The 12,441-nt window shown below is 35.5% G+C and overlaps 1 protein-coding gene across 1 annotated transcript; it reads right to left on the bottom strand.

Annotated features, from left to right (window-relative positions):
* Positions 1 to 1,122: 1,122 nt before the first annotated feature.
* LOC145587684 (putative galacturonosyltransferase 10) lies at positions 1,123 to 9,664 on the bottom strand. The gene is made up of 2 exons (XM_081644389.1): positions 9,098 to 9,664; positions 1,123 to 2,861 (listed from the first exon to the last, which is right to left on the bottom strand). The coding sequence occupies exons 1-2, from the start codon at positions 9,248 to 9,250 to the stop codon at positions 1,410 to 1,412; spliced, it is 1,605 nt and encodes a 534-aa protein (XP_081500515.1). The 5' UTR covers positions 9,251 to 9,664; the 3' UTR covers positions 1,123 to 1,409.
* Between the last annotated feature and the right edge of the window lie 2,777 nt (positions 9,665 to 12,441).

The following is a 12,441-nucleotide window of genomic DNA, read 5'->3' as shown; positions in this document are numbered from 1 at the left end:
GGTGTACGGGTTTTCCAAATTTGTGTCCAAATGCATAAACGCATGAGAAAACTTGGAAAATACATGTAAAAAGCACCGTGACACGGGGAAGAATACCGTGTCACGGCAACAGGCACCGTGCCACGTCAGCTTTTGCCATGACGCGGCATTTTAGCTGCTGCGTGGTAATTCTAGTTTTTTTTACGCGTTTTTAAAACTATGATAACTTTTGATCCATAAATCGAAATAAGGCATATAATATATCATTGAAAAGCTTATCAAGTCTACTTTCCAACCCAATCGGAATCAGTCAAAATCATTTGTAGATTTTAAGATATGGCCGTTTTAGTGAAAGGGTGTCGGTTTTGGGCCGAGTTTATTATTTTGCTCAAATCTTCTTCGTTTTAAATCGGAATTGGGCTTATGATATATTGTTGGAAAGCTTATTGAAAGACATATCCAACCAAATAATAATTGGATCAAAATTATAGGGCCACAAAATCAGTTTCTCTCGATTTTGTGATGTGGACATGAAAAGTGAAAAATAAGTTATGGTTTAGCAAAATGGGCTAAGAATTGAGTTGGTTTATGAAATATATTGAATGGAAATATGGATTAAGAACTCCAAAGGTTAAATATTCTACCCGACCAATAATGGAGGTGAAAGGTTGTTCATCATCGGGTTTGGTTTTGGGGAGACATTTTTAGGTGTCTACAGTCATATATATTTTCATAGATTACGGGCCTGTTTTTATTGACTGAACTGAGCTGAACTTAATAGAGCTGAACTGAACTGAACTTAATAGAGCTGAACTGAACTTGAAATGAATATTTTATAAGAGAAAGAAATTAGGAGTTGAACTAAATTGAATTGATTAGAGCTAAATTGAACTGAACTTATCAGAGCAGAAAGCTGAACTAAACTGAAAATAATCTGATGAGAACAAGGCCTACGTTTAATCTTTTTTTTTTTTTTTTTCAATGGTCATATTTATTTTCATAGTTTATGTACTAAGTATGAAAATAAATATGTAATCTTGAAGAAAATAGCAACAAGTGAGCTATGAAAACACACATGATTGCCCACGAGGTGAACAACATCAGCAAAAAAAATTAGAGCAAGCGAAATATAATGCACGAAATCTAGACTGAAGAACAAATGCAAAAAGACGAAGTAGTTACATAATTTAGCCTGAGGCTTAAAAAACAATGTCTAAGAGTTAAACTGTCCAAAAAATGTGTATACATGAATAGCCAATGCTTGATGCTACAAGAACAATGGACTAGATGGTCGTCGCTACTAGAACAACTCAGCCCACTAATTTGAAATGAACCTAGCAAGCACCTCCTGTTTACAAAATCTCAGGGCTCGTGTACATCTGAGGCTGGAGTAGGAAGGGAGATCAAGAAAACCACCACTTTTTTTCAGATCAGTGGACATTACAATGTTGGAGTATAGGATGATCGTAATTAACATATTTTTCCCAAAGCGGTTTGTACTTTTCAATTCCAATCTTCAACCACGGCTTTGAGTTCCCGTTGTAGTGCAGTACAGCCCCCTTTGAAATCAACTTTGGGTCGACAGTCGTGTATCCCAATCCCAAAACATGCCATGAGGGATCTAATGGCTCCGTCAACCCATAGAAAGTCAGCAACCCGGGTGGAAGAGTGCCCAGTTTCCACAGAGTGCGGTCTATGTTCTTTTCCTGCCAATAGTGATAGATTCCCGTGACATTTCTATTCCTCCATTCTACCAAGTCAAAGATGTTCATGCCAAATGCCCACCCACATGCATCAGGGTCAAAATGTGATCGTATCAAAGGATGAGAATAATTCAAGTACTTGTGATACCGATGAAATGTTTCCATACATGTTTCGACTGCCCCGTTCACATTACCATTCAAATCAATGGAGAATAGAGGAGAGAGGTCCTTTTGGACAACAACATCATCATCGAGGAACACCACCTTCTTCAATGCTGGATAAACTTCTGGGATATAAAACCTGAGATGATTCAGCATTGAAAGATACTTAGGGTTCCGGAACTTTATTGGTGTTTTGTTGTCATCATTGTTGCCTGAAAAGTAGTAGTTTTTAGTGTCTGAATCCTGGAGCTGCTTAAGGACTGGAACATAGGAAGCATTAAGCCAACTGAAATCCTCAATCTTTTGAACCTCAATGGTTACTCCACGGAATTCGTTCATTGTAAACCAAGCCTTCATAGGAGCATAGTTAACCTCATCAGTTACAAGGTGGAAAACAACCTTTTCCGGATGTTCTGAGTTCAAAGCAGTGGAGTTTATAACAACTGATGTTGCAAGGATGTTGTCAGAGAAAATACAGAAATGATAAAGGCTGTTATCTTCAAGTTTCAAGGCACTTAATTTTTTTTCAGCAAGCCTTCTCTGTGCATTCTGATTTCTAAACCATTCACTTGCAAGCCTAACACCAAGACAATAGAGGCTTTTTGGGACTTCCTCAGCAGCTATTTGCCCATATTTCGAACTTTTATCACTGACAGTACTCATTTGTTCTTCAAGAGACTGGATTTTAGCCTTTAATCTCATTATCATGGTAGCACTGTCATAATGAAGTTGCTGAGCTTGATAAAGCAGAAGTGCCATGTCCTTAATAGCAGTTTCAGACTCCCTGATTGTCAACGGGCTTCGTCTTGTGGCAGCATTAGAAAGTAGGATCTGTGAGTTGCGAATCTGAGCACTTAGCTCCCAGGCAAATTGTAGGTTATTGCTTTCCTTAGCTATCACAACAAGTGATTTAGCTAAAGCAATTTGATCACTCAGCTGCCTTGTTAATGAAGTTGGACTCAACATCTCCTCCGTAACATTAAGGCCTTCTAAAAGTCTATCTTGCCTGAAAGACCTCTGCATCACACAGAAAAAGGTCAGAATAACATTAAAGTAGTTTGGATTTCAAAAAAGACAGCTGTAGAGGAATAGAAGAAGCAGAAGGCACAAACAAAGCCAGCAATAAAAGGTTTTTTTTTTTTTTTTTTTTTTTTTTAAATGGACATAAAACACAAACCAATATGCCAAATTGCCAAGTAGTCCATCAATCAATAAATAGTTTATTTTCACAAGAGATGTACGCAAATAGAAGAAACATGCAATGAATTGATGTAAGGGTAAGGGGCACTTTAAGCAGTACCTTTGTAAGTTTATTAAGGGTAGCTTGGGGAATAAGTTAGGGTTAGGGAGAACTTTTTACTAAAGAGAAGACTAGGGAAAGGGAATTCATGAGGAATATTGATGAGAGCTCTCTTCAATTTTTATTTCGTATTTTGAGAGAATGCAAGCCTCTCGAATGCTTGTGTTTTTCAAATGATGTTACTGGACAGATTAGTGACAATGTTCCAATCCCTAACCTTTTCTATTTGTAGAATATCTTACATCAATTTATTGCATTACAAAAGGCACAAACAAAGCATGCAATAGAGGAAGGACAAAACAGGACATATTGTACAACTCAAATAAGCTAACTACTGCATCAATCAAGAACAGTTGGCTAATCAACCTGCATTCAAAATTGCTCATTGCAGCTTTGATATTTATAATGGGAGGCTGAGAGCATTGATTCCATCCACAGATTATAACTACCGAACACTACAAAGCAAGTGTTGAACGCCACATTGTAAACATATAAAACTACAAAGATTACAAAAGCTTCCTCAGGGACCTCAGCGAATTTGTATAAACCTTTACATAGTCAATTTTTTTACTTTCAATGTGCAGGCACAACTTCAAGCACAGACATAGACCATGAGTTACATATTCTCCTTGATACAGGCAAGACAGCTGAACATTATCCAAATACAAGAAATTTTATTGCCTTGGAGCTGGAGAAACCTAGGAATACTTTATTACTTGGGCAACAATCCCCATCCTCTTAGAGATAGAGAGATCTCCAAAAGAAAGACCTTGACATGGAGATGGGGGAATCTGGTTTTTTGTATAATATGCTTATTAAAAAAATCTAATTAAGCTCGGGATTTTCCTATAAAACACCCATGGCATCTCATGACATTACTTTAAGCTATACTGTGCCACAAATTAATTCTCAGTATAAATTATATTGAGGGAACCTTGGAATATTTCATGGCAGACTCAATAACATTTATCCAACATTAGAACAAACCCCATTACTCAACCGTTCAATTGCTCCACCAATTTCATGTCACCAAATAATGGACATAAATCTTGTGTGTGAAGAAGTGTGAACCTCAAACAAACAGCAGAATATAAGAGAACCTGACAAATCTATGTTGGGCCCTTCTGATGAATCCAGCATTTCCCACCAATATGAGTTACAAAGAGGAAAAAAAATAGAGAGGAACTAAAACCATATGTTATAAGGAATGCCACTGCAGACTCGGGAAATTACTCAGCAGAAATTGTTTAAGACTCAGTAAAATACTCAGCAGAACTTGTATTTTATTGAGAGAGTATAACTTGAGAATATTCTGAATTTCTGATGTCTGCACCGCTCTTTCCACATATACCAATCCCAATGATAGGACTTGAGTTACAAAGCAACGACAGACATAATATAAGAACAGTAACCAAGTTAATACAAATTACCCTGAATAACTTGCTATACTCCTTCAGTTGGATGCCAGAAGCACAATTCACAAACAATGGTCAAATCACTGATGGAACATAGATGACTTGACAGCAGATGCAAAGTTGATAATGCATTTGAAAATCCATAGACGAAGAGTATCCAGTATTTGACAAACAATAAGAGCAAAGATAAACTTAACAGAGAATATTTTCAAGTGAATTATAATAGAAACTGATTAGCCACGTATATAATTTAGAGATAAATCCCAGTATGTATAGGATTCCTGAGTCCCGACAGGTAGCTAGAGTTGCCTCTTTATCTGACCCTAACCAACATTCTAAATGTTCAAACCCAACTAATGATTACATCCACCTTCCCAACTCTCAAATAGTATAAAGTTTTTAGCCAAAACTAGTGCCAGCCACCAGATGAGCACTTCAGCAAATTCATCTGTAAAATCTGGTTTGACAGCGCCATATACATAACATAATTTCAAAAAGACAATTAATCATCTCATAATCTACATGACTACCTACTCATACAAAATAATGGGAATGCCGCAAGTCTTTGGCTGATATGGCACTAAAACCTAGGCTTCAGGTACAATTTGGAAAATTGGCAGAATGGCAGGACAAGAACAAAAGAGGAGATGGATCTGGACTCTTAATCAGGAAAGCATTCTGCCAAAAAAAGTGATCATTTTATCCATTGTGCTCAGCTAGCCTCAACAAACATAATATTCAATTTACAAATCTATGATCCATCTTTTCTTCATGAGCGCACATACATGAAATCTCTACATAATTCTTCAATTTGTTGTTGGGCAATATGTAAATTTAGAAGGAAATAGAAGAGAGACTTATATATGATATATGCTCATAGATGGGCTTGAAATCAGAATCCTAGCAAAGCCTTGCTGTCTTGGTAACAAGTCACTTTGAAATGTGTACAAAAGCCTATTTATATTATTTTTGAATAAAAAAAATAAAAGCAAAAGGTATTTACCAAAAATTATCTACATATATGCAGTCACTACTATCCAATTTTGGAACAATATCCTTGTTCCAAAAATGTTGAGCCCTGACACGTCTAACACTTGATGCAACACATGTTTGAGTCGCATAGTTCATCATAAGAAGCCTAAAAAGAAAATTGCAATCCCCAATGTTCTAGAATTCCATACATGGGTATACATGATTTTCACCTCATTTTTCTGGTTTGCTCTCTCACCAATGTTATTTACATTAACTTTATCCACTATTTTGAGTCTTAGACACCTTCAACACTCCTTACCTTTTTCTGTTGATTGAGAATCATATCGCTATTTCCCAGTTTTTTTTAAATGTATAATTCATGGATACTTTCATGAAAAAAAAAAATAACGAAGAAAAGGTGACAAGATGAAGTAAAGAAAGAAAAGTGCAATAAATTTCAGAGCTACAGATCTAAAACTACATATCAATAGAAGAAGATTCTACTAAGATTCTATGAGACATAAATTCAGCTCTCTAACAGTTGTTCTCATTGTTGGTGATTAGTATGGATAGGGTTAAGGTCATTCAGAGTCTAACCTACATATGTACCCTACCAGCCTTCTCATACACTCCTTATTTTAGCCTTATATTCACATTAAAGTGTACAACATACATCATGGTATTATATCTTGGCCACATCCATCGAATTGTAGAGGTTCTTGAACTTTATACACCATGATATTAGACTGGGATGACCGCAAACTATCTAAATTGCAGGTGAAAGTCGTTTCACGACTGTTATCACACCTGTATTTTAGATTTTAATGTTCAAAGCTTCAAACCATGACCTACAAGTGCACTTTTGCATGGCTTTACCCTTTGAAATTTTTTTAAGTTCTGAGTTGGTTATGTCAATTGATTATAAAACCAAGCAACTCACAAGGACAACAAAGAAGATTTTAGTCAAACAAAGTAGGTTTTAGAGAGAAAGAGAGGAAAATCATTGGCATTATTTTTAAGGGTTCTGGCATTAAACTTGGGAGATTTCAACCTATGTTGCTCGACTTGGGTCATCAAAGGCGGGGCTACAAATGCTAACATTGGAAATGGCCCGGTGCAATTTTGTTAAATTGGGCCCTAAAATAATTTCTTTAACGAAATATATTTTACGAAAATATAATTTTGTGATAAAATTGAAGAAAAGATTATTGATTAAAAAGTTTACTCTTTACTTTGTATAAGTAAATTTCAAAAACTAGGGTCCTTCTATAGTAGTTTTACTTAGGGGCCCGTGCGATCAACCACCCTTCACATGCTTAGAACCACCCCCTGTGCTCATGCCCCACTCGTGTGTATGTCAAAGTGTTCAATTTGGCTGTTTTGTGGAAAAAAATAATTAATGTTTTTTATCCAAAATGAATTGTCGAAGTGTAGAGAATTCGAAATGAGTACTTAAGGTGTAACTAAATATTCAAGTAACATAGATATCAAATACTCATGAAAGGTTCAATGGCTTCTTTGTTCAACTTTGTTATTGATTTTCTTTCAGAGAATTAAGATGAAAAATGATGTAGGTCATGATTAAATTCAGTTGTTGCAGCATACGTGACTAGACCTCTACCCTTGTTTGGACGAAGCCCAACAGAGTAACCACATGCTATACTTGATCAAAATTACAGATAAGTGTTTTGATTATTAATTTGATGCAATTTAAGTATGTTTTATACTTTTAATTATGTCGGTACTCTTGTTTTGATTATTAATTTGATGCAGCTTAAGTATGCTTACAGATGTTTTTTGTTTACTTATTTGATGCAGATACGTGTTTTTATTATTAATTTGATGCAGTTTAAGTATGAAATTGGATTGCTTGATGAAGGTAAGAAGGTCGAGAGATGAAGTTACGAAATAAGATATGAGGAACTTCAGTAATAAGATAATTAGGAAACAGTTCATAGGATTCAATTGCACTATGCAAAGATCTTATTGGCCAATTCAAACTGACATGAATGTAGAAAAGCAATTGATCTAAATACACTTTTAAGACTGAAGAGGCCTAGAAGCTAAAATTGGATCAGGATCCTCCAAAGTAACAACAAAAACTTGATTTGGTTAAGTATTTGTCAATAATTGAACAATGTGGCCATTGCTTGAATCCAAGGTTTTGATTCAATGGCATGGTTATTCACTTGCTGATTGCTTTAAATACTTGTACTTTCATTTAATTTTACTTTTTTTTTTTTTTTTTTCATTCAGATCTATGAATTCCAATAGCCACATTGCTTATTTGTTCAGGTTTCAACTATTTACTATGTTTATAAACACTAGAGAGATTGGTCTCAACCAAAAAGCTTAGTTTGTAATTATTTGGTACTCCGTATTAAACAAGTCTGCTAATAATAACCCAAATTTAGCACTTGCGGACTTGCGGTAAGATAAAATATACTCAAACTCCACTGCTAGATGATGAAAGAACAAAGTGACAATATTATTTATCATGCAGTAGTTGCATACATCCACCAAGCCTCAAGGACTCAAACCACAATGTCCAACCATAATAAGCAAGATGAGTAGATGACAGTATTCATTATGGAAAATTGGAAATCCAAAGGTGCAGCATAACCATAAACTTGTTTGTTTTAATCGTTCATAAATAAATCATATAAGGTTGCAGCACTCCAAGAAAATCAATAACTGGAAGACTATGATAGATACCTCTACATTTGCTACCCATACAAAATAACCCCTGAATCAAAAGGTATCACGTAAAAGGGATCATATGTTATACAAGTACACCCGCCTCTAACAACTGTCCTTTAATCAATTCCTACTACTGCCATTAAATGCCCACTACTGAGCTCAGCTCAGTTCATAGAAACAAAAGAAGATAGATCTACTTTATAGATGATGAAGATCCACTCCAACTTCTGAGCAAACATATTTATGTCCAGCACAAAATATGCAGATCTAAACCAACTTCAGAGAAAATATTTCAGTGTTTCGATTAATACATTCAACTAAGTTATCCTATCATACACACTACTCCCTCACAAAGCCCTGAACCATTTCCCAGCATCCCAAACTGATATGCAGTAATTCATAAACCCAACTAATCCTGTCACGCACTCAACTATGTCTAACCTACCAAACATTCTTCCAATCATCACCATTAATAACAAATGCCTTTAACTTAGTTGGTAGAGTCTTGACAGTTATTACCCAAAACCCAGGTTCGAAATCCATCTACATCACTGTCATATGTTCTTTATAGACCCACCTAGAAAGATACATTTTACAGTCTAACAAAACCAACAAATCAACATACCCATATAAAAACTCCACAATTCAAATCATTTCATAGAAGACCCAGGTATACTAACAATAATAGAGATTAAATAGATCAACAATTGAAACATAAGATAATCAAACAATACAAAAAACCCAGAATACTAAGAACTCCAAAATGTCAGCAAAATCAAACGCACCAAGAAAAATCAACAACAAAAAAAAAAAAAAAAAAAAAAAAAAAAAAAAAAAAAAAAAACCAAAAAAACCAGAAAATTTACCTTTGCCAAAGCAGGTTTTGACATGGGTTGATTATCTTTGCTGAGAAGAACAATGAAAAACAACAAAACAACCAATCCACACAACACCAACCATATGAGATTCGAGTACCGCCGCCTATTCTGCCGCCCAAAGCTGGTGTTTCTCCGCCTCATTATCTAATTACACTAAATAAAAAGTTGGGAAATTTGAGAAAATCTAGTAAAAAATTGTTTCACTGAATTACTAATTTGATGGGGCAAGCAGAAAATTTAGGAATGTGATGTAAAAGGGTAGTAAGAATAAAGAAGTCAAAGATCTCAGAAATGAAAGAGCAATTTAAATTGATTTAAAGAACAGATTGAATTTTTGAATTAAAAGAGGGTTTGTAATGGAATTGAAGAAGAAAAGGGTAGAGCTTTTGAATATTAATATTGTGAAATATTGCAGCTGATCACATTATACTGATTGGCAGAGCTCTCTATGCGCTCACATGCATGATAAGTATTGATAACTTAGCTTAGCCGTCGGTAGTCTTCATTCACCCACATTTTCAATTTTTCTAAAACTGACTTTTAAATGGCCCTCAAAATATAAAATTATTAAATAAAAAAATTAATGAGGAGAAGTTGAGACATATCTACATAGAAGACTATAAAGGGTCAGTTGATCGAGCTTGTCCTAATGGAGTTTCGTTATGCATGAAGAAGTATAGACAAGGGACAAGGGACAAGGGCGTAATTTCACTAGGTGTTTGATCAGGTGAGTGGAATTCCGCATCAGCACCCGTTATACTTTTTGTTAACCCTTTGGAGATGTATTTGTGTATTTTCTCTCGTATGTCGTAGGTGGGTGGTGTATTGTACTCTTAAATTTTGTATTCTATTACACAGTGGCCTTTTGACTCCCACACTTTACTCTCTCTCTCTGTTTCTTTCACTTACTCTCTTTCTCTCTCACTTACTCTGTTGCTCTCTCTTCGCTCAATCCTTCTAAGATCCACACCATTATCGCGCTTTCAATTTCGGTGGTTTTTTGGTGAAGAATTAGGCATTCCTGCACAAAAAGGGGCGAGAAGAAAGTACTTAAATTTTTTTGTTACGAAATTTATGTGTTTAATGGTTTTAAGTTATGCAAAGATCAGAATTAGGGTTCTGGGTTGAATTGTAGTTTGTTTACACTGGGTTTCCAAGATGTGCGCTTTTTGTTGATTGTTTGTTTACACTCGCGATTTTTGTTACAGTTCGTAGGTAGGTGGTCAATTTCTGTGTTTAAATCGAACTAGGGGGTTGCGGAACGGGGGTAGGATGTTGATTTGATAGTGAGTTAAGGTTCGTGTAAATGGCACTAATTGATTTGGGGTTTTTGTAAAGCGGATGAATTTAGTGAGGTAAGAAGTTGATTTGATTGCAGTTGGGGGTTTTGGGATGTGGGTAAGTTGTTGATTTCATTGTTATGTATGGCGAAGTGAGTTAGAGTTTTTCTAGTCGGTGTTCTAATGTTAATGGGATGAATTGAGTTAGGGTTTTTGTAAAGGGGATGAATTTAGTTAGGGTTGTTCAAATAGGATGAAATCTATTGAGTTTGGGTTTGTATTAACAAAATTAATTGACTTTTGGTTTTGTGTAAAAGGGGATCAATTTATTGAAGATAGGATGTATTAAGTCTGGGTTCGATCAAAGGGGATGATTTAGGCTTCAATTGAAGTTGTGGGGTTTTTGCTTTATTTGTTGACTGTTATAACTTGTGTGGATTTGTTATGGTCTTGCTCTTAAAATTGGGTTGCACTTTAAATTTGTGTTACTCTTTAACTAGTGTGGATTTGTTATGGTGTTGCTCTATAAATTGGAACACCCTAATTTGAAGCTGTGGATTTTTTTGATAGTTTATCTCATGTGGGGTTTATGGATTATTTGATGTTTGAGTTTGATGTTATGAGTTTATTTGATGCCTTGTTTATCTTTTAAAAGAAACCTTATGGTGAATTCAACATTCTTATTCAATTTTAGTGTGAAAATTGTTTGATGGATTTAATTTCTTCCTATTGGTTAGGTGAATTCAGCATTCTTATTCAGTTTTAGTGTGAAAGTAAAGCCAGAGGGACTGGGGTGGTGGGGGTAGCCATGTCTTTAAGATGCATTATCTTTGTTGTATTCATGACATGCCTCAAGATGGTTGGTCCTTTTGAATTAACCACCTTTATGGTGTTGCTCTTAAAATTTTCTTACTAGTTAAAAGCCCTTCTTATAACTGTGAAGATGAATTTGGGAGATGATTATATGGCTTTGGCTGTTTGTCATACATGATTGTTGTTGCCATGGTATATTGAAATGAAATGCTCATAAGTGTTTTAGTTTTTGTAACAACATGAGATTATGTGTAGTGTTAGTGTTCTATATAAATTGAAAAGTAATGTTTTTTTGATATAGCAGTTTACCATAAACGTTGAAGAACAAGTCGTATGTGCGGGATTTCTCTTGGAAAAAGATGAGGGTGAGTGTTTGTATTTAGGTGATTCTTATTTTTAATTGTTGGTTAACTACCTGAGCATATAAGCTTATATTAGAGTTTGCTATTTAGTAGGGTTCTTCGAAGAATGTCGGAAGTTCAGAAGTTGTGATAGTTGAGTCGAAAGCCCCTGGCGCCCCTGCTGCTAAGGCCTTGCAATCATAGATTACTTAAACAGAAAATGATTGTTGAGGACAGTGGTGATTATGAATCTAGTTCTAGTTCGACACAACCGGAGTACGAAGATCAAGTTGAATCTAGCTCGGGGACATTAGAGAATATGCTGAAGTAGTATTTTATGAGTAAGAGTAAGAGAAGGAAGATGGGTGCAAGTCAGGCAGGAGAATCCAAAAGGAGGAAGGTGCCAAAATCTCAGGGACAAAAGGTATGTTAGAGGGTTGAAGTGCTGGAAACCCATTTTGACAATGTTGAGAAGGTTTGAATTCTTTCTTGTTGTGAATAATTCTGTAAAGCAAGCATCGATCATGTCCTTGTTTAGAGTTAGTTGTGTGTATGATATGTCATGCATGGGAATGTTTGAGTAAGCTGACTTCATTTTTCCTTTGTTTTTGTTACAGCAGCCAAACATTATCTGTAGAGTAGAATCCTTTTGCGATGATATTGATAACATTAGATCTGATGATCGTCGGATGAACTTGGTGAAAAGGATGGGGTTTAAAAGTTTGTTGAGTTTGGATATGAAGAACATTCCTCGCCAGTTTTGTTACTGGCTGATGACTAGAGTGAGGAGTGATGGGACCTTAACGTTTGGTGATGGTGGAGTTTTGTTGTTGGGTCCGAACCAAGTGTATTCAATCCTTGGAATAGCAATGGGGAATAGGCCGGTTCCTAGAGGGGT

This window comes from Chenopodium album, chromosome 17 (assembly GCF_948465745.1).
Source record: "Chenopodium album chromosome 17, dcCheAlbu1.1, whole genome shotgun sequence".
NCBI lineage: Eukaryota > Viridiplantae > Streptophyta > Magnoliopsida > Caryophyllales > Amaranthaceae > Chenopodium > Chenopodium album.
Note: the sequence above shows the minus strand (reverse complement) of the source record. Positions and strands in the feature narration are given on the sequence as shown.

What these genes read in the sequence shown, in the direction of transcription:
- LOC145587684 (XM_081644389.1), bottom strand. Translation starts at nt 9,250, where the DNA reads ATGAGGCGGAGAAACACCAGCTTTGGGCGGCAGAATAGGCGGCGGTAC. An exon ending in CAAAACCTGCTTTGGCAAAG is followed by an intron (nt 2,862 to 9,097) that starts GTAAATTTTCTG and finishes TGTGTGATGCAG; the next exon opens with AGGTCTTTCAGGCAAGATAG.